General features: G+C 36.2%; 1 protein-coding gene and 1 long non-coding RNA gene across 4 annotated transcripts; one reads left to right on the top strand and one right to left on the bottom strand.

The window, feature by feature from the left end:
• LOC119072873 (cyclin-Y-like protein 1) lies at window positions 1–16012 on the bottom strand. 3 transcript variants are annotated; one of them, XM_037178176.1, is made up of 2 exons: window positions 15879–16012; window positions 1–1781 (listed from the first exon to the last, which is right to left on the bottom strand). In XM_037178176.1, the coding sequence occupies exon 2, from the start codon at window positions 1501–1503 to the stop codon at window positions 490–492; it is 1014 nt and encodes a 337-aa protein (XP_037034071.1). In that variant the 5' UTR covers window positions 1504–1781; window positions 15879–16012; the 3' UTR covers window positions 1–489. The 3 variants fall into 3 exon arrangements, with proteins under 3 accessions (XP_037034071.1, XP_037034073.1, XP_037034072.1); XM_037178178.1 differs by lacking the exon at window positions 15879–16012 and adding an exon at window positions 7332–7567 and having other exon boundaries at window positions 4–1781; XM_037178177.1 differs by lacking the exon at window positions 15879–16012 and adding an exon at window positions 7231–7373 and having other exon boundaries at window positions 4–1781.
• LOC119072874 lies at window positions 2369–2860 on the top strand. Its single transcript, XR_005086945.1, has 3 exons — window positions 2369–2407; window positions 2471–2590; window positions 2679–2860. It is a non-coding gene; the product is annotated as an uncharacterized LOC119072874 (long non-coding RNA).
• Window positions 16013–22717: the final 6705 nt, after the last annotated feature.

Raw genomic sequence — 22717 nt, 5'->3', positions numbered from 1 at the left:
AATTTTTTATGGTAGGTATGACTATGTAACGCTACACTAAAATAGAGTGCCATTAAGTTTATGAATATTTTGCTTTTGGTTTTTTTTTTGTATTTTAATTTTGGAGCAATTATAAAAACAATTAGCTGCACAATTAGAAGACTAATTAAAGGCGCCACAGACAAAAAAGTTTAATCGACATGATCATCCACTCAAAAATTAATCAATCGTTTACATAGCAAATATCGGAAACTCATTTTCTCTTTAAAAATATAATCAAAAAGAGCGTGAAAATGAACTTATCTGACTCTCTCCGAATTTCCATCCATTCTCTTATTAATTGTTATCAAATTAACTCTCTATACATTTACTGGTCGCAGTAAGTACAAGATCAAAATATTCTCTCCAATTTTACGAAAGACAAAAAACACTTTTGTTTTTCCCAATAGAAAAATCATCACAAGAACTAATTACTATTTTCGATGTTAAAAACTTTATACTTAAATTCAATCACGATAGTATAGCAACACTACGCCTTGGTCCGCCCTGGCTAATATTATCCATTGATGACCACTTTTTGATGCCGTTTTTAAGTGCTTCAGCCGTTACTTTGTCCTGCATCACACGTGACATTGCCTCCAGCTTTTGTGCCCGCTCTTTCGACAACGGTTCCGTTGGGAAGGATAAGTCATTTGCTTCAGCCAATGAACGCAAATCGAAATAGTATTTCGCATAGACCGATGACGGTACGTTGATATTGAATTGTAGCAGTTCCAAGAATTGACGCTCCAATTCGTTCATATCTTCGACCGTGATGTCTTTCAATATTTGACAGTAATCGACATTCCAGACCGCCTGATCGTCCCACACTTTACTGGCGAGTAAAATGGCACCTAATACAATTCGCTTCCAATTGCAAGAGGCTATGTCCAGTTCGGCATAGGTTAACAAACGTTCTAAATACACTAGTGTAATGATCGCACATTCGGCAGTTAATTGCGCTGCATTGAATAGCGTTCGGACAAATTTGTAAATTTGCCTGTGTTCGGGATTGGTTTGGTCATAGTCTTCTGGAACGTGATCTCTGGTTAGTGGATGTAGTCGTTCATCAAAAATGTCAATACGCCGTTCGAATTGCCGATTTTTGATGTGATAATAAATAGCTAGCGAAACACATTTCACCGTATTCTTTAGATTCGGTTGTGACACCGTACTATCGTCCAAATAAATCGTTGAGCATGAACTACTTTTCTTCAGCTGCGGTGCGATTTGATGTTGCGATTTCTTGCGCGTCATCCCATTCTCAACGAATTGCTTCGATCGTTCCAAGAACAGTGTTCCCGTTGATGGATCGCACGATGGATCGGCATCATTGTCACCGGCTTCCCGTTCGGATATATGCTGTAAATTGTTGGTGGATTGTTCTCCTTCTGGAAGACGAACCTCGAACGCCGACGTTGACTCTTTGACTTTACGTGTCGGCGGCGGACTCGAATAGGAGCAACAGGAGTTTTTATTGCCCATTTCAATTGAATTCGTTTTGAGATATGAACTGTGGCTTGGTTTGCTTGTTTTTACAAAATATTTCAGTGTCTTTGACTCAATTTGACTAGTCTAATGGGCTTAAATTTAGTTTTGGCACTTGTTCAATGGCCATTCTATCAAATATTCAATGATGAATAGAACGTTGAGTAACGACAATGATCCATGAAATTGTCTGCGGTCATTTTTAATTTGCCGTAATCGTATCAGTGGCTTGATGGAACGATTAAACTCCTTTAAATGGGTATTGGTGCAGTTATCTGGAATTCAGAGAGAGGAAAACATTAATAAAATTGCATGACTAGATATACGAATATTGTAGGCATAACTCATAACAAAATGAGTCGTAAAATTCATTCAACGTTCGGTGGAGTGCATAATGATTATTGTTGGCATCGTCTCATGGAAAATTGAAAAGAATTTTCCCATCATCTTAAAATTGTTTCAGTAATAAAACAGTCGTCGCAGTCTTTTATTTCATTTCATTTCATTTATTTTTCAAAAAAAATAACACAAAAAGAAGTGACCTGCGTAGCTCCAGTTTGTAACAATTCTAAGGAGCTACTTTATTACACATTATTATATTATAGTTAAAGTAGAAAAATCCTAGTCACCAAGTAACATTTCATTCATTACACAAATTAATGCAAAACTAGTATTGCAAGCAAGGGACAATTTAAACATCAAAAGACTGATGGTAGCATGCAAGTAATTCAAAATTTCATTAAAAAATAAGTAGACGACGGCGTTTCATTTACTCGATCATGGATAAATTAAGAGTTTCTTTAGACTGACGGACGAACCAACAAGTACGCCTTTAGTGAACGACAGAATAAAGCAGGCATCATTTGCCATAATTCGAAGAAATTTTAGGCTTCTTGAGCAAGTAAGAATGCCTAGTGTTATATCGATTGAGGTTACAAGAGAATTGCAGCGAGTGATGTTTCAGTCCATTTACACAACAAAAAACGAATTTACAAACTGCAAATTCATACATACGCGGCACGGTCAGCATCTTCGGGAACTGCGTACTAAACAGTTGCTCGGTCGGGTACCTCAATGGCAACCGGTGGGTGGCCTTGAGCGCACTCTTATGTAATACATGAAGCTGTTCGATCAATGATTTCCTGGCGGAACCCCAAACTCCAACGCAATAGGTCAAATGGCAGTGAACGGTAGAAAAGTAAATTAAGCGAAGGATCTTCTTTGGCAGAAATCGAAGACGCTTGAGGACTCCAACTCTTCGAGATATGATTGAGCACAAAGAGGAAATGTGATCATCCCAACTCAGGAATTGATCAAGAGTCAAGCCGAGACACTTTACAGAAGGAAAGGCTCTGATCTCTACACCATTGAATTTCAGAACTGGCTGATCATCGACCTTGGAACTCGGCTTGCGAAAATGTATGAGTTTCGTTTTGCTCAGGTTGAGAGTAAGCTTGTTCAAACGAAAATACTCCGCAATAATGAGCAGGTCATCGGATAGATCAGAGACGTTCTGAGCAACGATCGCAGACGAGACAAACATATTCGTATCGTCAGCAAATCCGAAGGGAGCAGAATGGATCGGTAGATTGAAAAAATCGTTGATGAAAACAATAAAAAGCAAGGGTGACAGAACAACACCTTGCGGAACACCGATCGTCACATCGATCAGCTGACTACTAACCCCGTTACACACCGTGAACTGTTTCCTACCGCTGAGATAACTCCTTATTAAGTCGTGTGCAACGCCTCTCACCCCAGCACGTTCCAACTTGGCGAGAAGCAGGACGTGAACAACTGTGTCAAACGCCTTGGAAAGGTCGATAAACAAACCAGACACGACCTTCTTGTCATCTATGTCCTTATTGATCATACTTATAAGTTCCAACAAAACGGTCTGCGTGCCACTGCCGACTCTGAATCCGTATTGACGCACATTAAAGAAACCACAGTGATTGAGAAATCCAGTGAGCGCTCGCTTTATAATCGTTTCTAAAATCTTATTGACAGCAGGTAAAAGCGATATTGGCCGATAATTTCCTACTTCAGACTTCGAATCTTTCTTGTAGACCGGAATGATCTTAGCAATCTTTAGGTCATCGGGATATTTTCCGTAGAACAAACAGAGATTGAAAATGTCACACAAAAATGGTGCAATGACTGCCGAACATCACTTCAAGGAACCGACTGATATACCATCAAAACCCGGTGCCTTATCTACGTCCATACGAGAAATAATCGCGCATACCTCATCGTCGGTCACAGGATCCAAAAAAATGGAAAATGGATTCACCGTCAAAGTACCGAATTCATTCAAGTCATCGTGATCAGTCACCGAAATGCTGTTGGCTAATTCTTCACCCACTTTTGAAAAGAATTTATTGAAAAACCCAGCCACCTTTCCTTCCTCAATGAGAGAATCGCTAATACATTTACATTAAACGCAGTCCTAAATTTGGGCTGGCTGTAACGGTCTCTGCATTGTGGCAACCAAGACAAAAGCAGAATATTTCAATACGACAAGGCTTGAAATAAATTCAATCCACCCTAAATAGCATCAACTGATTCTGGTCATTGAGAAAGCGTTATTGGTATTCAACACTTAATTTTGTAGTTTTGTTGTAGAAAAGTCAATTTGAAGCACAGTAGCATAAGGAAGAAGAGATCTGAAAAATATTCATTGATTATCCTTCCAGGACGAAGGGGAGTGATTGCTGGAGAAGTTTATTCAATAAATGTTTTGAATTTTAAGATGCAAATAGGTACCCTGGGGCCCGCAATTATTAGAACTATCATAATTTTCTCATTTTAAATGACAATCGGTTACAAATATGTGACTCCGTTCTACTAAGCAGTTTATTGGTTACCCCATGCGAAAATTGCCCATTACAGATCAGTTTTCCCCTTCGAAATAGATCCATTACTTGAAGAAGTTTTTCGGTTTCATTTTACGTGAATTTCTTTTCTGCGAACTTTCGCGTAGGGCTAGCAATAAACCAGAATACATTGGAAGCTGCTACATAATTAATTAATTAGGAAACAGAACACGCAAACTCACTCAGTAACCATTTTAAGTCAAGTTTAGTTGTATAGATCATCTTCTAGGCGGTTTGAAAAACGATCCACGTTAGGAAATGCCATACACGTTAAAAAATCTTATACAAATGAATGAATGAACGAAACATTTAACGAAACTTTAGTGAGGTTACGTCTGAAAGTACCGTATCTTGAAAATGATCTATATCTAGTAGGGTGGGTCGTATTTTCATTTTGTTTTTATTTTCAAAGGGCTGGCCCCAGGTTGTACTAAGAATTGACCAAGGAATTCGAAACAGCAAAAAAAAAATCAAAAATTAATTTTTTCCTTGCCTCAAGGCTGATTTTGATTTTCGGGGTAGTAGCACTTATTGTCGACTAATATCTAGGACATTTGGGAACAGAAGGCATTACTGCTAACTGCAGTTAATAGCTGAGGAGTCCAGCTATTAAATACCATAAGAACGTTGTTGACCTTCGCCTTCACTCGGGCAGAGGGACTTCAAAAACAGAGATCCCGTGAGTTTTTAGCCCCGTACGAAGTACGAAGGGGCTTATAGGATTACGGTGCCGTGTGTAATTGATGGAATTCGAAGCAGGCGGTAAGGGCAAAGTGTTTGCCTATGTTCATAGATGACGAATCCGCAATAAAAATTTGGGCCGTCTGTCCGTCTGTCCGTCACGTCGATATCTTAAGTAAATCAAATCCGATTTCAAAAATTTTTTTTTTCCCTGAAAGATAGTCTAAATAGTGAGGCTAAGTTCGAAGATGGGCGATTTTGGGTCGACACCTCCCGAGCTGGGGCCCCATAAGTGATTTAACGTTTTCCAAAGATTTCTCTGGCCATTTAAAGGCTAAACATGTAAGTGATACGTCAAATGAAAGGTATTTACAATACCGATCGACGAAAAAAAAGTTTATGGAAATCGGATGACCGACTCGTGAGTTAGACCCCTTGGTGTGAACTAGGTACAGGGCGGCAACCCGTTTTTGCTTGAACGTTGGCCAAATTTTCACGGATTTAGATAGATTTTGCTTTATTAGATAGGTATTGACCGTACCAATCAGGGAAAAAAAAGTTTATAAAATTCGGTTTACCGGAGCGTGAGCTAGGTCTCTTGGAGTGAGCTTATATGAGGCTACTCGGCCGTAGAGTGAAGGTGGTGTTTTTTGTTAATATCTCGAGTAAAATTTGACCAAATTTCATGAATTTTTTTTTGTTTGAAAGGTACTAACGAATGTAAAGCAGCCGTACTACTTTCCACCTCCTAACAAAATGGCCGTCGGCCGCCATTTTGGATTTTTGTAAAAACAATATAAATCGGTGAACATGATACTTACAAAGTTATTGATCAGTGGGAAGTGATTGGGTATGTGTGTGTGGTGTTTCAAGGATCCCAAATATGGATATCTATATATATATATATATATAGTATATTGAGCTATATAACGGTATAGATAGTTATTTTGAGCTATATACTAGCATATTTATCAGTAAATTGTTTATTGATAGGTAAATATAGGTTAATATAGGACTGAGGAAATTGTAGGTCAATTTGAAATTTGTGTTACGTTTGAAAGGAACATCGTACGGGGCTTCGTAATTGCGCTATGCGCAATTTTTAAGACGTACAAATTTCATAAGAATTTACTTTACCGACGTTTACGGGCGCAGTAGACTTACGGTAAGAGTAGGGCTACGGACGAACTAGGGTCATGTGCGCAATAGATGTACGGGTTCGTACGGGGCTCAGTCGCAGCAAACGCTCCGACTGTTCTGATGGCTCGTTTCAACTCATTTTCAACACGAAGTATTATGTCATGATTTGTCGATTGAATTTGCAAATAAAGTTGAAATTTTTTGTCGAAAAGTCTTAGTCGGGAACACTGACAGAGTTACTCTGCCCGAGTGAAGGTGAAGGTGAAGCAGTAATGCCTTCTGTTCCCAAATGCCTGAGATATCAGTCAACAATGTGTACAATTTCATGCTACTACCCCGAAAATCAAAATCAGCCTTGAGGCAAGGAAAAAATTAATTTTTGAATTTTTTTTTGCTGTTTCGAATTCCTTGGTCAATTCTAAGTACAACCAGGGGCCAGGTCTTTTAAAATAAAAAACAAAATGAAAATACGACCCACCCTAATACCTAGCCTTCGACTCGGATATACAAACTCTATACTTTGTCAAACAACCAAGGCCGAAGATTGTTTCTGTTGTTCCAAAACACACTTGTGAGTTGGATTTTATCACAAAAATGCTACAGTCAAAGACAGTCAATTTTCAGCATAAATTAGCTTCAGCTGTTTTTCAGCTGATCCATACAAACAATCACAACCATTTATACGTCTTTATACGGTTTTACCACTATCATGCGCGTGCGTGTAGCAGCTTCAACCGTATGAACAAGGAAAACCAGTTTTGATTGTATGTGTGGATCAGCTGAAAAACAACTGAAGCAAATTTATGCTGAAAATTGACTGCCTTTGACTGTACCTCATGTAATGAATTACTTTCGCAACACCCAATGTAATCTGCTCTATCTAGAGAATTCACAAATTGGTAAACCAATAAATTAGATTAGTCACTTCAATGCAGGCATCGGAATAATAGGTCAAACAAAATTAAGCCAATCGATGAAGGCTTCAAAAATGACAAATAATTTCTTGCCATATTTTTGACACATCTACCTGTTTGCGGGATTATTACATGCTACCAGAACAAGCCAATTAATTGATACGAATTGTTTTTAACAAGATAAGCGTTCATGTCAAATTGATATAATAATCACCTCGTATCACCTTCGAATACGACCGATTATACTGCAGTGCAATTTCCAACCAAAATTTACAGCAAATTGACTATTAAATTGAAACGAACACCGGAACACAGCGAAAACCGTCACTTGACAATGTAAAAAAGAAATAAATAATTAACCGCACAGCAAATTGGATTTTGAATCGCTACACATTTCGTACATTGTTATTCAAATTTTGAAAACCACTGTTGCGACTGTTGTCTTACTGATAAAATGCTTGTTACCGAAATGGTATGGAACGAGATATACTTATAATAAGTTTATAATATTATTCCAGTCGTTTGAGCAACAAATTTAATACGCAAAGATTAAATAATATTTAAACATACGAAATATTTATTTTAGAGAATTCAATCGATAAACGCCGGCAATGTGTACACTACTCATACGTATACAATATTTTCAGTTTTTGATACAGAAATTGATAAAAAAAAGTTCGCATTACCTAGCCAAATGTTATGTTATCGCTGTACAAATATTTAGATGAAATAAAAAAATTTGTTACACATGTATGACGATGATGTGAGTTGCATATGGCAGTTTCCACGCTCAGTGAGAATTCAGAATTTGTACTAACACACAGGGACTGTCGTACTAGTGTTAAAAATATCCATTTACCGGTATTTTACAGAAATTTGTAGCGGATTTTTGGTTGCTACCGGTATTTGGCGTCATTAATCTTTTGTTTTCAATGTAAAATAGCGCGCAAAGCGCTATTTGTATACCAATTTAATGCACTTTAGTAGCGGTTTGTTCGAAAAATGTTTGCCTATCGGTATGATGTTTTGGATTTTTTTACTAAGGAAACGTTCGGAACGGTGATATTTTTAATTATTTTATATTAATTTTTCAATCAAATTTAACTTAATATGTGATTAAAATGAAGTTTTGCCCTTCTTCTTGTTTTTAAATTAAGTAATGGTTCAAATTTAATTATGAAACTATAAGAAAACACCTTTGCCGTCGATGACTGCATACAATTTTTCTCACTTTAGAAACGTTCGGAACGACGATTGATTTTGTTGTACTTGGCAGATTTTGCATAAAAATTTAGATTTTTTTGTCTTAATATGAAGATTCATCCTCATTTATCATTAAGAAACAGTTTTCAAATCATTTCCAATGTTTGCAATATCTTTATTTTGTATTGAAAAAACACCATGCACGAAAATGTTACAAAAGAACATGCCATATAAGTATATTAACATGAAAATAACAGTAGGTGTTCAAAGATGAAATAAAAGTGCAAAAAAAAAGATTTCTTGAAAGGGTAATTCGTGTACAAAGATTTATGCAACTCAGAATCATAATGTGCAAAAGTTGCAATCTTCAGATGTCCCGTGTAGGGATGAGCGGGTTGAGGTTTTTTCAAAACCCGCCCTAACCCGACCCGGCCCGTTATCCGTTTCTGAAACCCGACACTTTTGAAACCCGACCAATTTTTAACCCGCCCGAACCCGGCCCAACCCGTTAAAGATATATGAAACCCGCCCAAAAACCGGACCGCCCAGTAAAATCTGTATAGAAAATTCTAGCTGCGCTGACAGATTTCAAACTATTGTTAAATAAAGTTAAATCGCTGAACGTATTAGCGACTCAGTTTTGGGGTTAGTTTTTCGCCAATTGATCAGAGACAAATTTATGAGTATCATAAACACCAGGATTACACCTAACTTTAATAAATATTCACGCCGTAAGTGCGCCTTCTATTTAAAACATACAGCATAGCGGGTCATTTTAACGCTTAGTGTTTGACATTTATTACAAGACATCAGCGTAACATCGTCCAAACGTCACTTGTAATTATTTACATTTTTAGCGCACTAATGGGATAATAAGGGTATTCCCGAACCGAGTTTAGTTTTTATACTCGAGGCTAAAAAGGCTAAAAAATGAAATTTTAAGAATTTGGCGAATGTGTCCGCCGCCGCCGGTGTGATTCTTGCTTGAATAGAAAAAAAATTTCTCGATATTTGGAAATTCCATACCCTACGAAATATTGTGTTGGTAAATGGAACATTTACTCTATGGACGCGATTTTTTTAAAAAATTTCTAGTGTTCACTAAAAATCTCACAAGTTTGTCTGGAAATTTTTTTTCCCATAGTAAGCCATACAAACTTAGTAGTCCATAGAGAAAAATGTTCCATTTACCAACACAATATTTTGTAGGGTATGGAATTTCCAAATATCGAGAAAACTTTTTTCCATACAAGCAAGAATCACTTGTCGACTGTCACCGAAAACAAACTGCTAATTTTTAGCGCGGGATCTCAGGACTTCGGTGAGAGGTAATTCACGCCATAGGTCCTCCAAAAATTTAAATTTTTGCAACTGACAGTTGGACAAAATACTGCTGACTTCATGTAACTAATGTCAAAAACTGTGCTTTAAAAAGTCCTGATATGCAATGAATGTACATAGAGTATACTTTCATTGCCGATATGCACTATGTTTTGAAATGGAAGGCGCACTTATGGCGTGAATTAATTTTTCAATCGGACTTATACTAGTGATAAACGTAATTTGATTAATTTTTGGGCTTGAAGACTGAAATTCGACGGATTCGACACGCAAACTACGATTGAAAAATTTAAATTTACTTAACTCGTGATATACTAATACCATTCAGTGACACTTCTGTCAGTATCTTACACTTTTAATTTTTTTTTTTAATCTTTTATACTCTGTATGACAAAGAATATAACGAACGACAATCGAGTCGACTTAAGAAAAACTCTGTTGAGAGTTCTAAGTGAACTAATATGACTGAACGAATCATTTTTATAGTCATTTTAAATACGTCGGGTTAATTCGGGCTTTGATTTCAAATACCCGCCCAAACCCGGCCCAACCCGAAATTCATTTTTTGAAACCCGACTCAGAGCCAACCCGAACTACTCACAACCCGCCCGCCCAAAACCCGACGGGTCGGGTCGGGTTTGCGGGTTACCCGAATCTTCGGGTCAACCCGCTCATCCCTAGTCCCGTGTCATGATTACACATCTAAATTACTTTGTGTTTTGGTCGATTGATTTTAAGCAATTTCGCGAATTGTGTAAGCGAAAGTTTCTTAAATCAACCATCACATGTAAATTTTCATGCAGAGTTCCGAAAACCCGAGAAAATTTGAAAAATTGCTATCATTTTCGGCCCAGGAGCACGAAAATAATTATTGCACTCGATGTCATAATAGTTATTTATCTACCAAGGTATTTTTTCGCACCAGATGTCGATTGTCGACCCGAGGCGAAGCCGAGGTCGACAAGACGTCGTGTGCGAAAAAATACCGGCATACCTACCGTGGTAGATACAACGTTTTTCGCAATTTCGGACCATAATCACCTTTCCAATGCAAAATATTACCAAAATTTCTACCAAACATTCACATGCAAACACAAATTCATTTGAACGATCAAGAAGGCTGCATTATAATACACATTGCAATGTGATGTAAAGAGACGCGTAGAGTCGAGTAGTCAATGCTTAGTATATACGCTTCAACAATACGTCCGGCATAATTGTGTGACTCTATAGCCGAATGGCTATAGTCGCTGCTTTGTGTTCAAAAACCTTTTGGTGTCGGGGGTTCGATTTCTGGTCAATGCAAGATTTTTATTTATAAAAATATAGCCTTCGTTGAAGGTAATAGGTTCTTTAGCGTGCGAAAAAAAGTTAATATCGCACTGTGTCCAGGAATACAGTGAAATAAATACCTTCAAAACGACATTAAATGGATGCATGGAAAGGTGATGATTATGGACCGGAATTGCGAAAATACCCATTTCGCACCTCCAAAAAGTGCGAAAAAGGCTTTTCGCCACCGAAACTTACGAAATTTTCAAGAATTCTGCCAAATTTTTAGATTTTTAAAATTTTTGGATTTAAGAACATCAAGAATTTTTTGGCATTTATTTCTCATGTAGGCTATAGTACACTGTCTAGGGTGAAGAGGGTTTAGGGCAAGTCATGTTATAGCTATTGAAAAACTGTGAACGCAGTGAAAAACATCTACAAAATGTGTAAGTCCTTCATGAACGTTCCCTAATATTAATATAAAGCCCATAGGAGCATTAATGCCGTGTGTAATTGATGGAATTCGAAGTTAAAGGCTACTCGGTTCTAAGTGTATTTTGCATATAAATCGAGTAAATCTAATCCGATTTTGTTTGTTTGTGACTTATATGAAAGGTAATTGAATACCGAATAGAATGTGGTGAGAAAAACTTTTCTCTGGGTCGCAATTTCTAAGTTCTACACATTTCATTATAATTTTACTTTAACTACATTTACGGTCGTAATAGGCTTACGGGCAACGTAGGGTGACAGGCACAATAGGGTCACGTAGTAAGCTAAGTAATTCATCATACGACAAAGTCATTAATGCTAACACCGTGCTTTTCTCTTCCCTGACTCCGGACAACTTACTCATTACTAAGCTGTTGGATTGCTTTGTTCGAGACCAGCAAACAATTTTAAATTACAATTTTTCGTACTAAGTCTGGATATAGATCAATGTCAATGTGGTTTTAATGTCAAATGAGCTGTCATTTTCACAAAGCCAACCACAATGTTACAAAAATGGATATGGAGCTGTCATTGTTTGAGGTTAGCTTTGTGAAATTGACAGCTAATTTGACACTATTTTGAGAAAAGAAACCGTTATTTGGCACTGATCTATTGAGATTGATCATTTCAATGTCTGTTGGATGTTCCATTAGTGTGAGCGAAGCAGATCTCTCTTTACACAAATGGAACTTCCATAAAAGACTTTGATACGACAAATCTTCATGTACAGACGTCCTACTAGAAAATGAATTACAGTTAGAGGCACTAAAATCTTAGCTGTTTAATACAATTTTACCACTAGCAGTTTCAACCGTATAAGCTTTGTTTGTTTATGTGAATCAGCTGATCAACAGCTGATGCAAATTTGTGGTGAAATTTTACTGCCTCTGACTGACAGGCAAGAAATAGAAAACTGTGCTAAGCTTTTTAATACTGAAAACATCGGGATAGTTTTATAGACTTTGTCGTGAAGTGATTGAACAAGACGCCAGCAGGGACTTTACGGCACATGTTTTTTGTTTGTATAAAACACTGCGCACTTTTTCGTAGTTTACACAAACAATAGAAAATGAAATAGCGATTTCGTCATTCACGTCTTTATGAAGATTATGAACAAGGGCAAGACCTGCAACTATAAACAGGACACAGAGCATATCGCACCGGCTTATTCGAACATTTTGCAACTTCACAAGTCCAACAACACCGGCGCAATGTCCACACAGAATCATCAATTCATGTCGGTTAGCTAATAGTCCCAACCCTCATCATATTTAACCAATCAGCACTTGACAACAGTTTGCTTACATTTAAATGAGTGCTTTCGTCTCGAAGTTAGTCTATCCAAAGTCTTTTTCAATTTTTATCGTAACCAAAAGGGCATAGCAGGGTTAGCATGTAAAAAGTGCCCCCAAAGGAACTAAAGCATATGATACATCATTCAAAAGGTCTTGGCCTAGAACTACTTTTAGTGTAGTATCAAACTCCATAATGGAGTTATAGTGGAGTTATTGACGAAAATGTGAATTTGGTTTTTCATTTATTTCTCAGTGGATTGACTTAAAATTCTGTAAAAATTCTCAAAAAATGTCTGTAGGAAGGGTAACATCTGAGATTTTTATCAGATTTTTTGGACCCCTATTTAAGGGTGAAAAAATTCAGAGAAAAATTCTGCGATTTTTTTTCGTACGTTGGAGGTACAGAACTAACTCGGTATTTTGACAAAACTCACCCTCATACCCAAAAACTCATTCCTAGCGTGCTTTTAAGGGCTGATATTCTACCAAAAACCCCGTTTTGTTAAGTCTAGTCAAGTTGCCGATCATATCTGATAATCATCTGCAGTTTTATGGAATTTTCTTTTTCGGTCATGTTAGGGGTGTATTTTTACCTGTGGAAAATGCGTCCGCGATATGACCGAAAAAGAAAATTCCATAAAACTGCAGATTATTATCAGATATGATCGGCAACTTGACTGGACTTAACAAAACGGGGTTTTTGGTAGAATATCAGCCCTTAAAAGCACGCTAGGAATGAGTTTTTGGGTATGAGGGTGAGTTTTGTCCATAATTTATATCTCCCGTTGGCTGTAACTTAAAATTCTGAAAAAATTCTCAAAAAATGTCTGTATGGAGAGTAACATCTGTGATTATTTGCAGAATTTTTGGACACCTCCTTTGGGGTTAAAAAATTCACTCAAAAATTGTTTCGAAAAATTGAATATGTTCCACCATTTTGAAAAATCTGAAAAAATTATGCAAAATACATGTCCATAAGACCAATCAATGGTCAAAATACCGAGTTAGTTCTGTACCTCCAACGTACGAAAAAAAATCGCAGAATTTTTCTCTGAATTTTTTCATCCTTAAATAGGGGTCCAAAAAATCTGATAAAAATCTCAGATGTTACCCTTCCTACAGACATTTTTTGAGAATTTTTACAGAATTTTAAGTCAACCCACTAGAGAGAAATAAATGAAAAACAAAATTCACATTTTCGTCAATAACTCCACTATAACTCCATTATGGAGTTTGATACTACACTAAAAGTAGTTCTAGGCCAAGACCTTTCGAATGATGTATCATATGCTTTAGTTCCTTTGGGGGCACTTTTTACATGCTAACCCTGCTATGCCCTTTGCACTTTGCATGGTTTAAATCAGTTTTAATATCACGACGTTTTCCTCAATAAGGAATTAAAGAAACTACAGGTAAACAATCGCGCTTAAATTTGTTATAATGGTCCAAGACCTAAGTTCTTTGTAAATTTTCTTTTTTCTTGTCGAATAAATAGAGCAACAACAAAACCTAAATTAAGACTTAATCTTTACTTGACAGACTGATTGTCGAATCTGGGCGACCTAAGTATGAAATGGTTGTGAACTGTGTGCATTGCTAACTAATTCCCTTTTTCTAAAACAAATTAACATTTCAGCGCAACAATAATCATTATTACCATAGCACTGAACCCTTGGTTGTAGATGTTATGTTATAACCAACGCTACACTAAAACTTGCTGTGTTTGGTACTAACGACTAATTAATCATCCTGCGAATTAAATTCAATAAAGGATACGGGTTCCTCTCCTTCAAAAAATATTTAAAGAAAAATTCTTTGCACACGGCTAATATGGGAGATTAATATGGGAAATGACGACTTTACCGACAAAATGATGTCATTTAAATTGTCCGGTAAAGATTTCAATTTTCGAGATACTGCACGAAATCGATATGTTGACTAATTTCACCGCAAGTAAATTTTTGGCAAGCATCCAAGTGCAAATTTGCTATGTTAAATTTCCAATCAAAACTCAATCTCTGTGCAGATATATTAGCCCAAATCCAAATTGCACTACATCCCATCCATTCTACCTTTAATTGAATGGAAATCATTTCTATCGCATGCGATTCACAGTTTTTCGTTTTGTAATTACGTCACCAATCGGTAAGTCAAAATTTTAAATTCTATTTGTGAAGAGCTTTAATTAGAACAAAAAAAAAAGTGAATGAACGGTTGGTTAGTCATGTAGTTCATTGATAAAGTTTTAAGTTCATTAAAAACAAAAATTCCTTTTCCATTCTCAATTTCCACATATAGCCACAAATCAATATTACTGAAGGCATGCTACTCTTTAAAATAACTGCCATAAATTCACCTGTGATTGCGTGTGTGGTATGAATGAAAAATGCATTAGTCAAATACTTGGAATTCTATTTGTCCGAAATATTTTCAAATGAATTTAAAAAACAGAAGAAAAAAAAAACTTTTGTTCAAATTACATGAACTGTACACGATTTTCGGTCGGATTATTATGGTTGTGTGTGCTTTTGGGAACACCTGTTCAAGCTGATGAATATTTGGTTGATTATTATTCCATTTAATAAACAAATAAACGAGTTTCACTGAATATTAGACTGGCAACAATATTAACCAAAAAGAAGCACCATTTCAAAACACATCATAAATTTACTAGTGACATAACACTCGACTTTTTTCTCTCTTGAATTAAATAAAAATGATAAGAAGCTCAGTGTATATTATGCGTTACGTTTAATTATGATTATTTAAATCATCAAAATGTTGTCATGTTGTGTTTTGCTGTATACCGCAGCACATATTCATAACTAATTCATTAGTGTAAAATAGAACTCAAATTAATTACACAGAAGTTATCCATCGTACACACAGAATTAAATTATCCAAAATCGGACAAACGCCACAGCTTTTCCTATTAAAATAATTTGGCCGACCCAACTTTTATCAATAAAATTAATTAATCCAAAAAAAAATTATATTTTACAAAGGCTACGCCTCTGAACCCTCTTTGAACTTTACTCAAACATTTTGTATAGCCGGCTTTTATTTGCTAAAATTACCGTCATTTCACCGGACAACCGAAATTCCTTTCTTATGTCCACATTCGGCGTTCATTTAAATACGCAATTTTGTTCACTTACCGTTTACAATTTGATAAATTCAATGAACATTTTCCCTTTTCACTTTTCATTTCGAGTCACAATAACAAATTTGTCAGCCATATCAAACGCTCAACAAAAAAAAAATCTGACTGACACTGGACTGGAAAATGGCTGATTTGCTGGAAGACATTTCTCGTGGAAACGGTGAGAGATGGAGATTAGAGATGTCACCTTCTGTCGATAGAGAAATTTGAACTTTTAGCGGGATTTTCAGAAGTATTTGTATAAGAAGAAGCTTAAATTTCAGGACAAAGTTATGTTCAAGGTAGTTTGAAAAATTTGGTAACTTTCGAAGTATGTTGGGCAGCTGGAAAAATTTGGTCACTTTACGGCATCGGCGCAGGGCCAAAAAAAAACTTTTGATATGTTGTAGGGAAAGCTGTGTGTAATATTTTAATGAATAGAAGTTGGGGTCTGAGTAGTCACTTTAAGGCATCGGCGCAGGGCCAAAAAAAACTTTTGAAATGTTGTAGGGGAAGTTGTGGGAATTATTTTAATGAATAAAAGTTGGGGTCGAAAAAGTCACCTTAAGGCATCGGCACAGGTTCAAGAAAAAACTTGTTGTTTTTGTTGTTGGGATTTTAGATACAGCGAATTCGAAAAATTGAACCAGCAGCTGAAATTGCTGCAAAACACTGTTTTATCTCCTGTAATGTCATAATATTCACAATTTGTGTGTCACTTTTAGAATCAAAATGGGCTAGATTTAAACACGTCATTCACAGAACGTACGTTTATTAACTGAAAATTTCGATAAATGGTCATTTGCGCACGGCTAACTTCGATAATTTCTCATTTATTCACTGAAAATTGACAAATTCTTGACAGTATACTAGATGCGTGTTTTATTTGCGGGGAATATGAATGAGTGACGGCGTCATGGCGTGTTTATGTTTCAGTTTGATTTTTTAAATTTGTTTTTTATGGTGATTATGACATTACAGGAGATAAAACCTTGTTCCTAACACGGTAGTAAATGGGGGTTCTGCGCACACGATGTGTTGCCGAACTCGCTTCGCTCGTATCGGCAATCTCACATCTAGTTCGCAAAACAATCCCATTTACTACCTTATTATGAAAATAGCTATTTCATAAAAAATTGCACGAATTTTTTTGAGTAGCGATACTGAGCATCAAATTTTCATTCCAAAACCACAGTCATCGAAACACTGCCCACACATATTTGGTATTATTGGAAAGCTAAGACCATTATCAGTTAGGGAATAGTATTTTTCGTACCAACACAGGAAATGACGATTTTTTCAGCACCAGTCCTAAGTTTTCCTTACGAGCGAAGCGAAGTTTTTTCCCGCACGATATAAAGTTCGGGTAAAAATTGACATTTCTTAATGAAAAATCATGGCAAAATTGGTCGTATTTCAGTTGTCGGATGCACAAAACAGTTTTTTTTAAATGTTTCTGTTGCTTTTCGGAATGCAACTTTCAACTGCTCATAACTCAGTGTGGATGACTTTTAAACCGAGGGGTGACGCACTTCCATTTAATCCATTTAATCCATTTAATCCATTTAATCCATTTAATCCAAAAAAAATTTTTAGTTTTACCGAAATAATTAGGCTACCGACCTGAAAAATTTGTAAAGTAATTGCGAAAAATAGATTTGCACGATCCCCAGCTCGTTTAAGTACTCGTGAGGTATAGGAAAAAATTTTTTGTGAAAAATGGTATTAAATTTATTTAATCCATTTAATCCATTTAATCCACTTTACACCAAAAACTCCTAAAAGTGGATTTTTTCGCTTTTTAACATTGTAGTATGAGTTGTAGTACGTGGTTCGATCAAAATCAACAATTTTTAAGACTTTTACAGTATTTGGTAAAATGAACTTTTTTCCTATTTAATCCATTTAATCCAATTTTTATTCCATTTAATCCATTAAATCCATTAAATCCATTTAATACCATTTAATCCATTTAATACCATTTAATCCATTTAATCTAGAAGTGAGTTACCCCTCGTTTTAAACCCAACATGACCCAATCTGCCCCGAAAGTACATGCAATTACCTTTCAAATGACACCCCACACGACCTTGTACGTTTCGTGGCCTACGAGAAATTTCCATAAGAAAAGTGTAAGTTTTCGGTTTTTGGTCATCTCTCAATAGCCACACAAGCTTCGACGAATTTTTTTGAAAAATGTTTTGGCTTCTAGAGACCAATGCCTATCTAGGCGCATATCAAAAAATCCACTAGAAAATGCCATTAGATTTTGGCAGGCTGTTTTTCAAAAGAATCCCTCGTGAGATTATCTAAATAACCTCCATACAAACTGCACACACACTTTACGGGAGTGTGTGTGAAGTTTGTATTAATACAACCTCTGTAGAAGAATCCGTAGGAACGAGTATGTCGAGAGCGGGTGAAAATTTTAAACGATAGGCAATGGTCCACAGAAACATAATCGGTCGGGTGTTTTTCTCGATTTTGCTTCAGACCCAAGTTTTCGGCTTCCCTCCTCCAAATCTGTGTTTTTACGCATGTTTTAGCTTCCCAACGGTAAAATACGAAAAATAAAAATATAGTTTCTTTGGGAAAGGTTCAGAGAATTAAATTCTGAACAAATGTCTCCTTGATGGTCACTTTGTAGAAAATACAGGGTGGCCCGAAAATACTATCAAAATGTGAAAAATGACAAAATATAAGGAAATTTGAATTTTTCCTTCATTTTTATTGGTAGATGAAAGTACTTAATAAAAATTATTATGAATTTACACTGAAATATGGTATAAACAAGGTCAATAAAATTTAATTTGCACAGGGTGGTCCTAAAAATTTCGATTTAGATGCAAATTTTTCGATAAAAATATATTTTGCTGCTATTTATTCACTTTCTGCTGAACAAACTAATTTGTAGTTCTATTTTTGGAAAAGAATCATCAATATATCTAAGCAGAATTTGTCTTAATAGTTCGAACAAGATTATCGAACATCCGGAACTCAGACTATCTATCATGCAGTCAAGGCAGGATACGAACTAGTAAATTATTATTTACTAGTTCGAGTCTTATAGAAAATTCAAAATTTAATATTGCAGTTCCCTTTGATCAGTACAGATATTGACGTAACCGCAGTGTCCTTGTACCACTGGGAAACGATCCACCAACAAGGGTAACAACGACAATAAAATTCAATCGTAGAATCTAGGCTTAACCATTTTACATTAGGAGGTATGGACGAAAACTGGATCCGGTACAACGACACGATTCGTTGCTATTCACGGACTCCAAGGAGGTCTTGGACATGAACTGTGCTCTGTAGTTGTTGCGCTTCACTTATTGACTGAAGGTGATCACACCAGTAAATTTAGTACCAAATATGCTGCGCTTATCGGTGATGCTTATAAATATCTATATCTGGATTCGGTGTCCATGAATGCACAGATGAAAATATTAATCAGGCAGAGATGTAAGGCTGTTGAAAAGGAATCCAGCATCCAAAGGATGGACGAGTTATGATACTCAATTTACAAAAGCGACAACAATATTTTACCTCAACAGACTGCCACCGACATCTAGTTCAACGAGGGAACACATTTTGAGAGCATTTTATAATTAGCATTTTATAATGCTCACTTGCCAAATGAATTGTCTCAGTAAGAATTTTGTTCTGGACATGATTGATTTCGGGTATGAGTACAGCGGAGATCTGATTGTACCGAAAACTGGAATTCATCTATATCCACCTGAAGATGAACTGATGGTAAATGTTCACGAAAGTTCTGTAGCGGAACGAAACAGTGTATTTAGGTACTCTAGGGATAACGTTACTTGTAAAAACTCATTTTCGTCGTCGTTTTATCGCGTGTTTGACTATGACAAAGAACGGGCCCTTATTGTCGTCTTCCAAAGGTGTTAAGGAATCTCGCGAATCTCGCGCCGCGTCATTCACAATAATTCACAAAGTGACATCTTCCTTATACAAAATATGTCAAAATGTGAATTATTGTGAATGAAGCGGCGCGAGATTCCTAGCAACCCTTCCAAAGTTTATTTTTTGCTGTATTAATAGCCTAATAGCCTTGCGCTGTACGTGAGTTCTACTGTTGCATTTAGTCCGTGGCCAAGCCAATCTACATGTGTCAGATTCACGGACCTTTGCAAGACGTTAAGCATTTGTTCTTAATCTGCCGGAATCAGGTGTTGCATTTACTGTGAATGTCATAGCGGAGAAAAAATATTACGTTTTAATCAGCATTCACAAAGAGATTGTGATGCATAATGAATTAAATAATTTCAATTTTGGCTACAAATTTTCTATTTCAATTGAATGGGACATTGAACTTTTGACATTTTTTGTATTTAGATTAAGAATGTTATTGTAAACAAAAAATTGTTCTACACTATTGCCGAAATTTCAAGTTTTTTACTTTTAATTTATATTTCAATTACGACTTCGACCCAAATTCAACCCAAAAGCATACCTTTTTCGTGAGAGAATTAAGAAAAAATGACATGAGAAGAAAAGAGAGGCATATAGAGACGTATAGTCTTTTTTAGGTTTGACTGATCTTTGAAAATCAGAAAACAATTAATTAAAAATATAAATGTTTATAATTTTACGATAGTGTAGAATAATTTTTTGCTTAGAATAATGTTGTCTATCGAAATTATTGAAACTTCAGTCCCCCATTGGTTATCAGCGATAGAGAACTCAATATTTAACAACCTTATGTTTCGTAAGAAACGAAGTGACTCTGAAAAAAACTGAAAAATTAACTGAAAAATGTATTTTTATCGAAAAATTTGCATCTAAATCGACCACCCTGTGCAAATTAAATTTTATTGACCTTGTTTATACTCTATTTCAGTGTAAATTCATAATAATTTTTATGAAGTACGTTCATATACGCATAAAAATGAATAAAAAATTCAAATTTCCTTATATTTTGTCATTTTTCACATTTTGATAGTATTTTCGGACCACCCTGTATTTTCTACAAAGTGACCATCAAGGAGACATTTGTTCAGAATTTAATTCTCTGAACTTTTCCCGAAGAAACCATATTTTTATTTTTCGTATTTTACCGTTGGGAAGCTAGAACATGCGTAAAAACACGGATTTGGAGGGGGGGAAGCCGATAACTTGGGTCTGAAGCAAAATCGAGAAAAACACCCGACCGATTATGTTTCTGGGGACCATTGCCTATCGTTTAAAATTTTCACCCGCTCTCGACATACTCGTTCCTGCGGATTCTTCTACAGCGAGTGTACTATATGGAGGTTATATAATATTATCCATACCTACATTTTATAAACGGCTTACAGCTGTGTCATCTGTTGTTGTCGAATGCAAACAATTTTCTATCCATCTCTTCTCGGTACAAACGAAATACCAGACTCGATGACTGGTGGCCGTCAGAGGAAAATAATGCAATTTTTATATGAGTCTTTTGAGTGAATCATTTATGATGACGCAACGCAGTGCGTTGGCTGAAGCAATACCCTGAATATTGGATGAAGAGTGTTTAGACCCGTACGAAGTACTGGGGTCCTATAGGTTTACGCATACGTTTGTAACACGTCGAATTGGACTCCCTGAGTAAGGGGAAACCTATTGTGGTTGTCTAGAGATGCCAAATCCGCGAAAAAAGAAATGTCCGTCTGTCCGTCTGTCCGTCTGTCTGTCTGCACGATAACTTGAGTAAAACGCATCCGATTTTGAAAATTCTTTTTTTTCCCGTTTGGTAATGTCAAAAGACAGGCTAAGTTCGAAGATGAGTGATTTTGGATCGACCCCTCCCGAGCTGTGGCCCAATAAGTGCTTTACGGTTTTTCGAAGATATCTCCGGACATTTAAACGTTAAACTTGTAAGTGATACGTCAAATAAAAGATATTTACAATACCGATCGACAAAAAAAAAGTTTATGGAAATCGGATGACCGACTCGTGAGTTAGACCCCTTGGTGTGGAACAGGCACAGGGCGGCAAGCAGTTTTTGCTTGTAGGTCGGCCAAATTTGAACATATTTCGTTCGTTTTAGCTTTATTAGATAGGTATTGACCGTACCAATCAGGGAAAAAAAAGTTTTAGAAATTATGTTCTCCGGAGCGTGAGCTAGGTCTCTTGGAGTGAGCTCTTATCCGGCTACTCGGCCGTACAGTGAACGTGGAGTATTTTGTCAATATCTCGAGTAAATTTTGACCGAATTTCATGATTTTTTTTTGTTTGAAAGGTATTAACGGATGTAAAGCGTCGGTAAAATTTCCGGTCTCCTAACAAAATGGCTGCCGGCGGCCATATTGGATTTTATTAAAAGTGATATAAAGTGGGGAAAATGATGCTTAGAGAGTTTCTGTTAACATGGAAATAATGTGTTAAGTGTGGGGTGTTTCAGGCATTCCATATATGGACATCTATATATATATATCTATATTCACCTATATTGAGCTATATACAGGCATATAGAGCTATATAATAGCATATTCATCTGTGAAATGTTTATTTATAGTGAAATATAGTTAAATATAGCGGTATATAGCTGTTTAAATGGGAATTTATGAAATTTGTCTTCGTACGGGGCTGTCTATATTGCCTCCGGCAATTTATTTGTATATGATAACGAGGCAAAGAGTCGATAATGTAAGTGATTCTAAAGGGCGAATAGCTTTTCAGTAGAGAATGAAGTAAAAGAAATGAAGAGTTTCACAGTAAAGGCTTTTGATACGAATAGGTGTTTAGTACGGGTCGGCGTTAGCTATGTTTTTTAATTATTTTTCCTTCGCGACTTGGAGTAATTGCATTTTCAACCATCTTACTCATCGGCGTACCCCGATAAACTAAAACCAATTTAAATTA

This window comes from Bradysia coprophila (genome assembly GCF_014529535.1).
Source record: "Bradysia coprophila strain Holo2 chromosome IV unlocalized genomic scaffold, BU_Bcop_v1 contig_84, whole genome shotgun sequence".
NCBI classification, from domain to species: domain Eukaryota; kingdom Metazoa; phylum Arthropoda; class Insecta; order Diptera; family Sciaridae; genus Bradysia; species Bradysia coprophila.
The sequence above is the reverse complement of the archived record's forward strand: the minus strand, read 5'-3'. Positions and strand labels throughout refer to the sequence as shown.

What these genes read in the sequence shown, in the direction of transcription:
- LOC119072873 (XM_037178176.1), bottom strand. Translation starts at nt 1,503, where the DNA reads ATGGGCAATAAAAACTCCTGTTGCTCCTATTCGAGTCCGCCGCCGACA.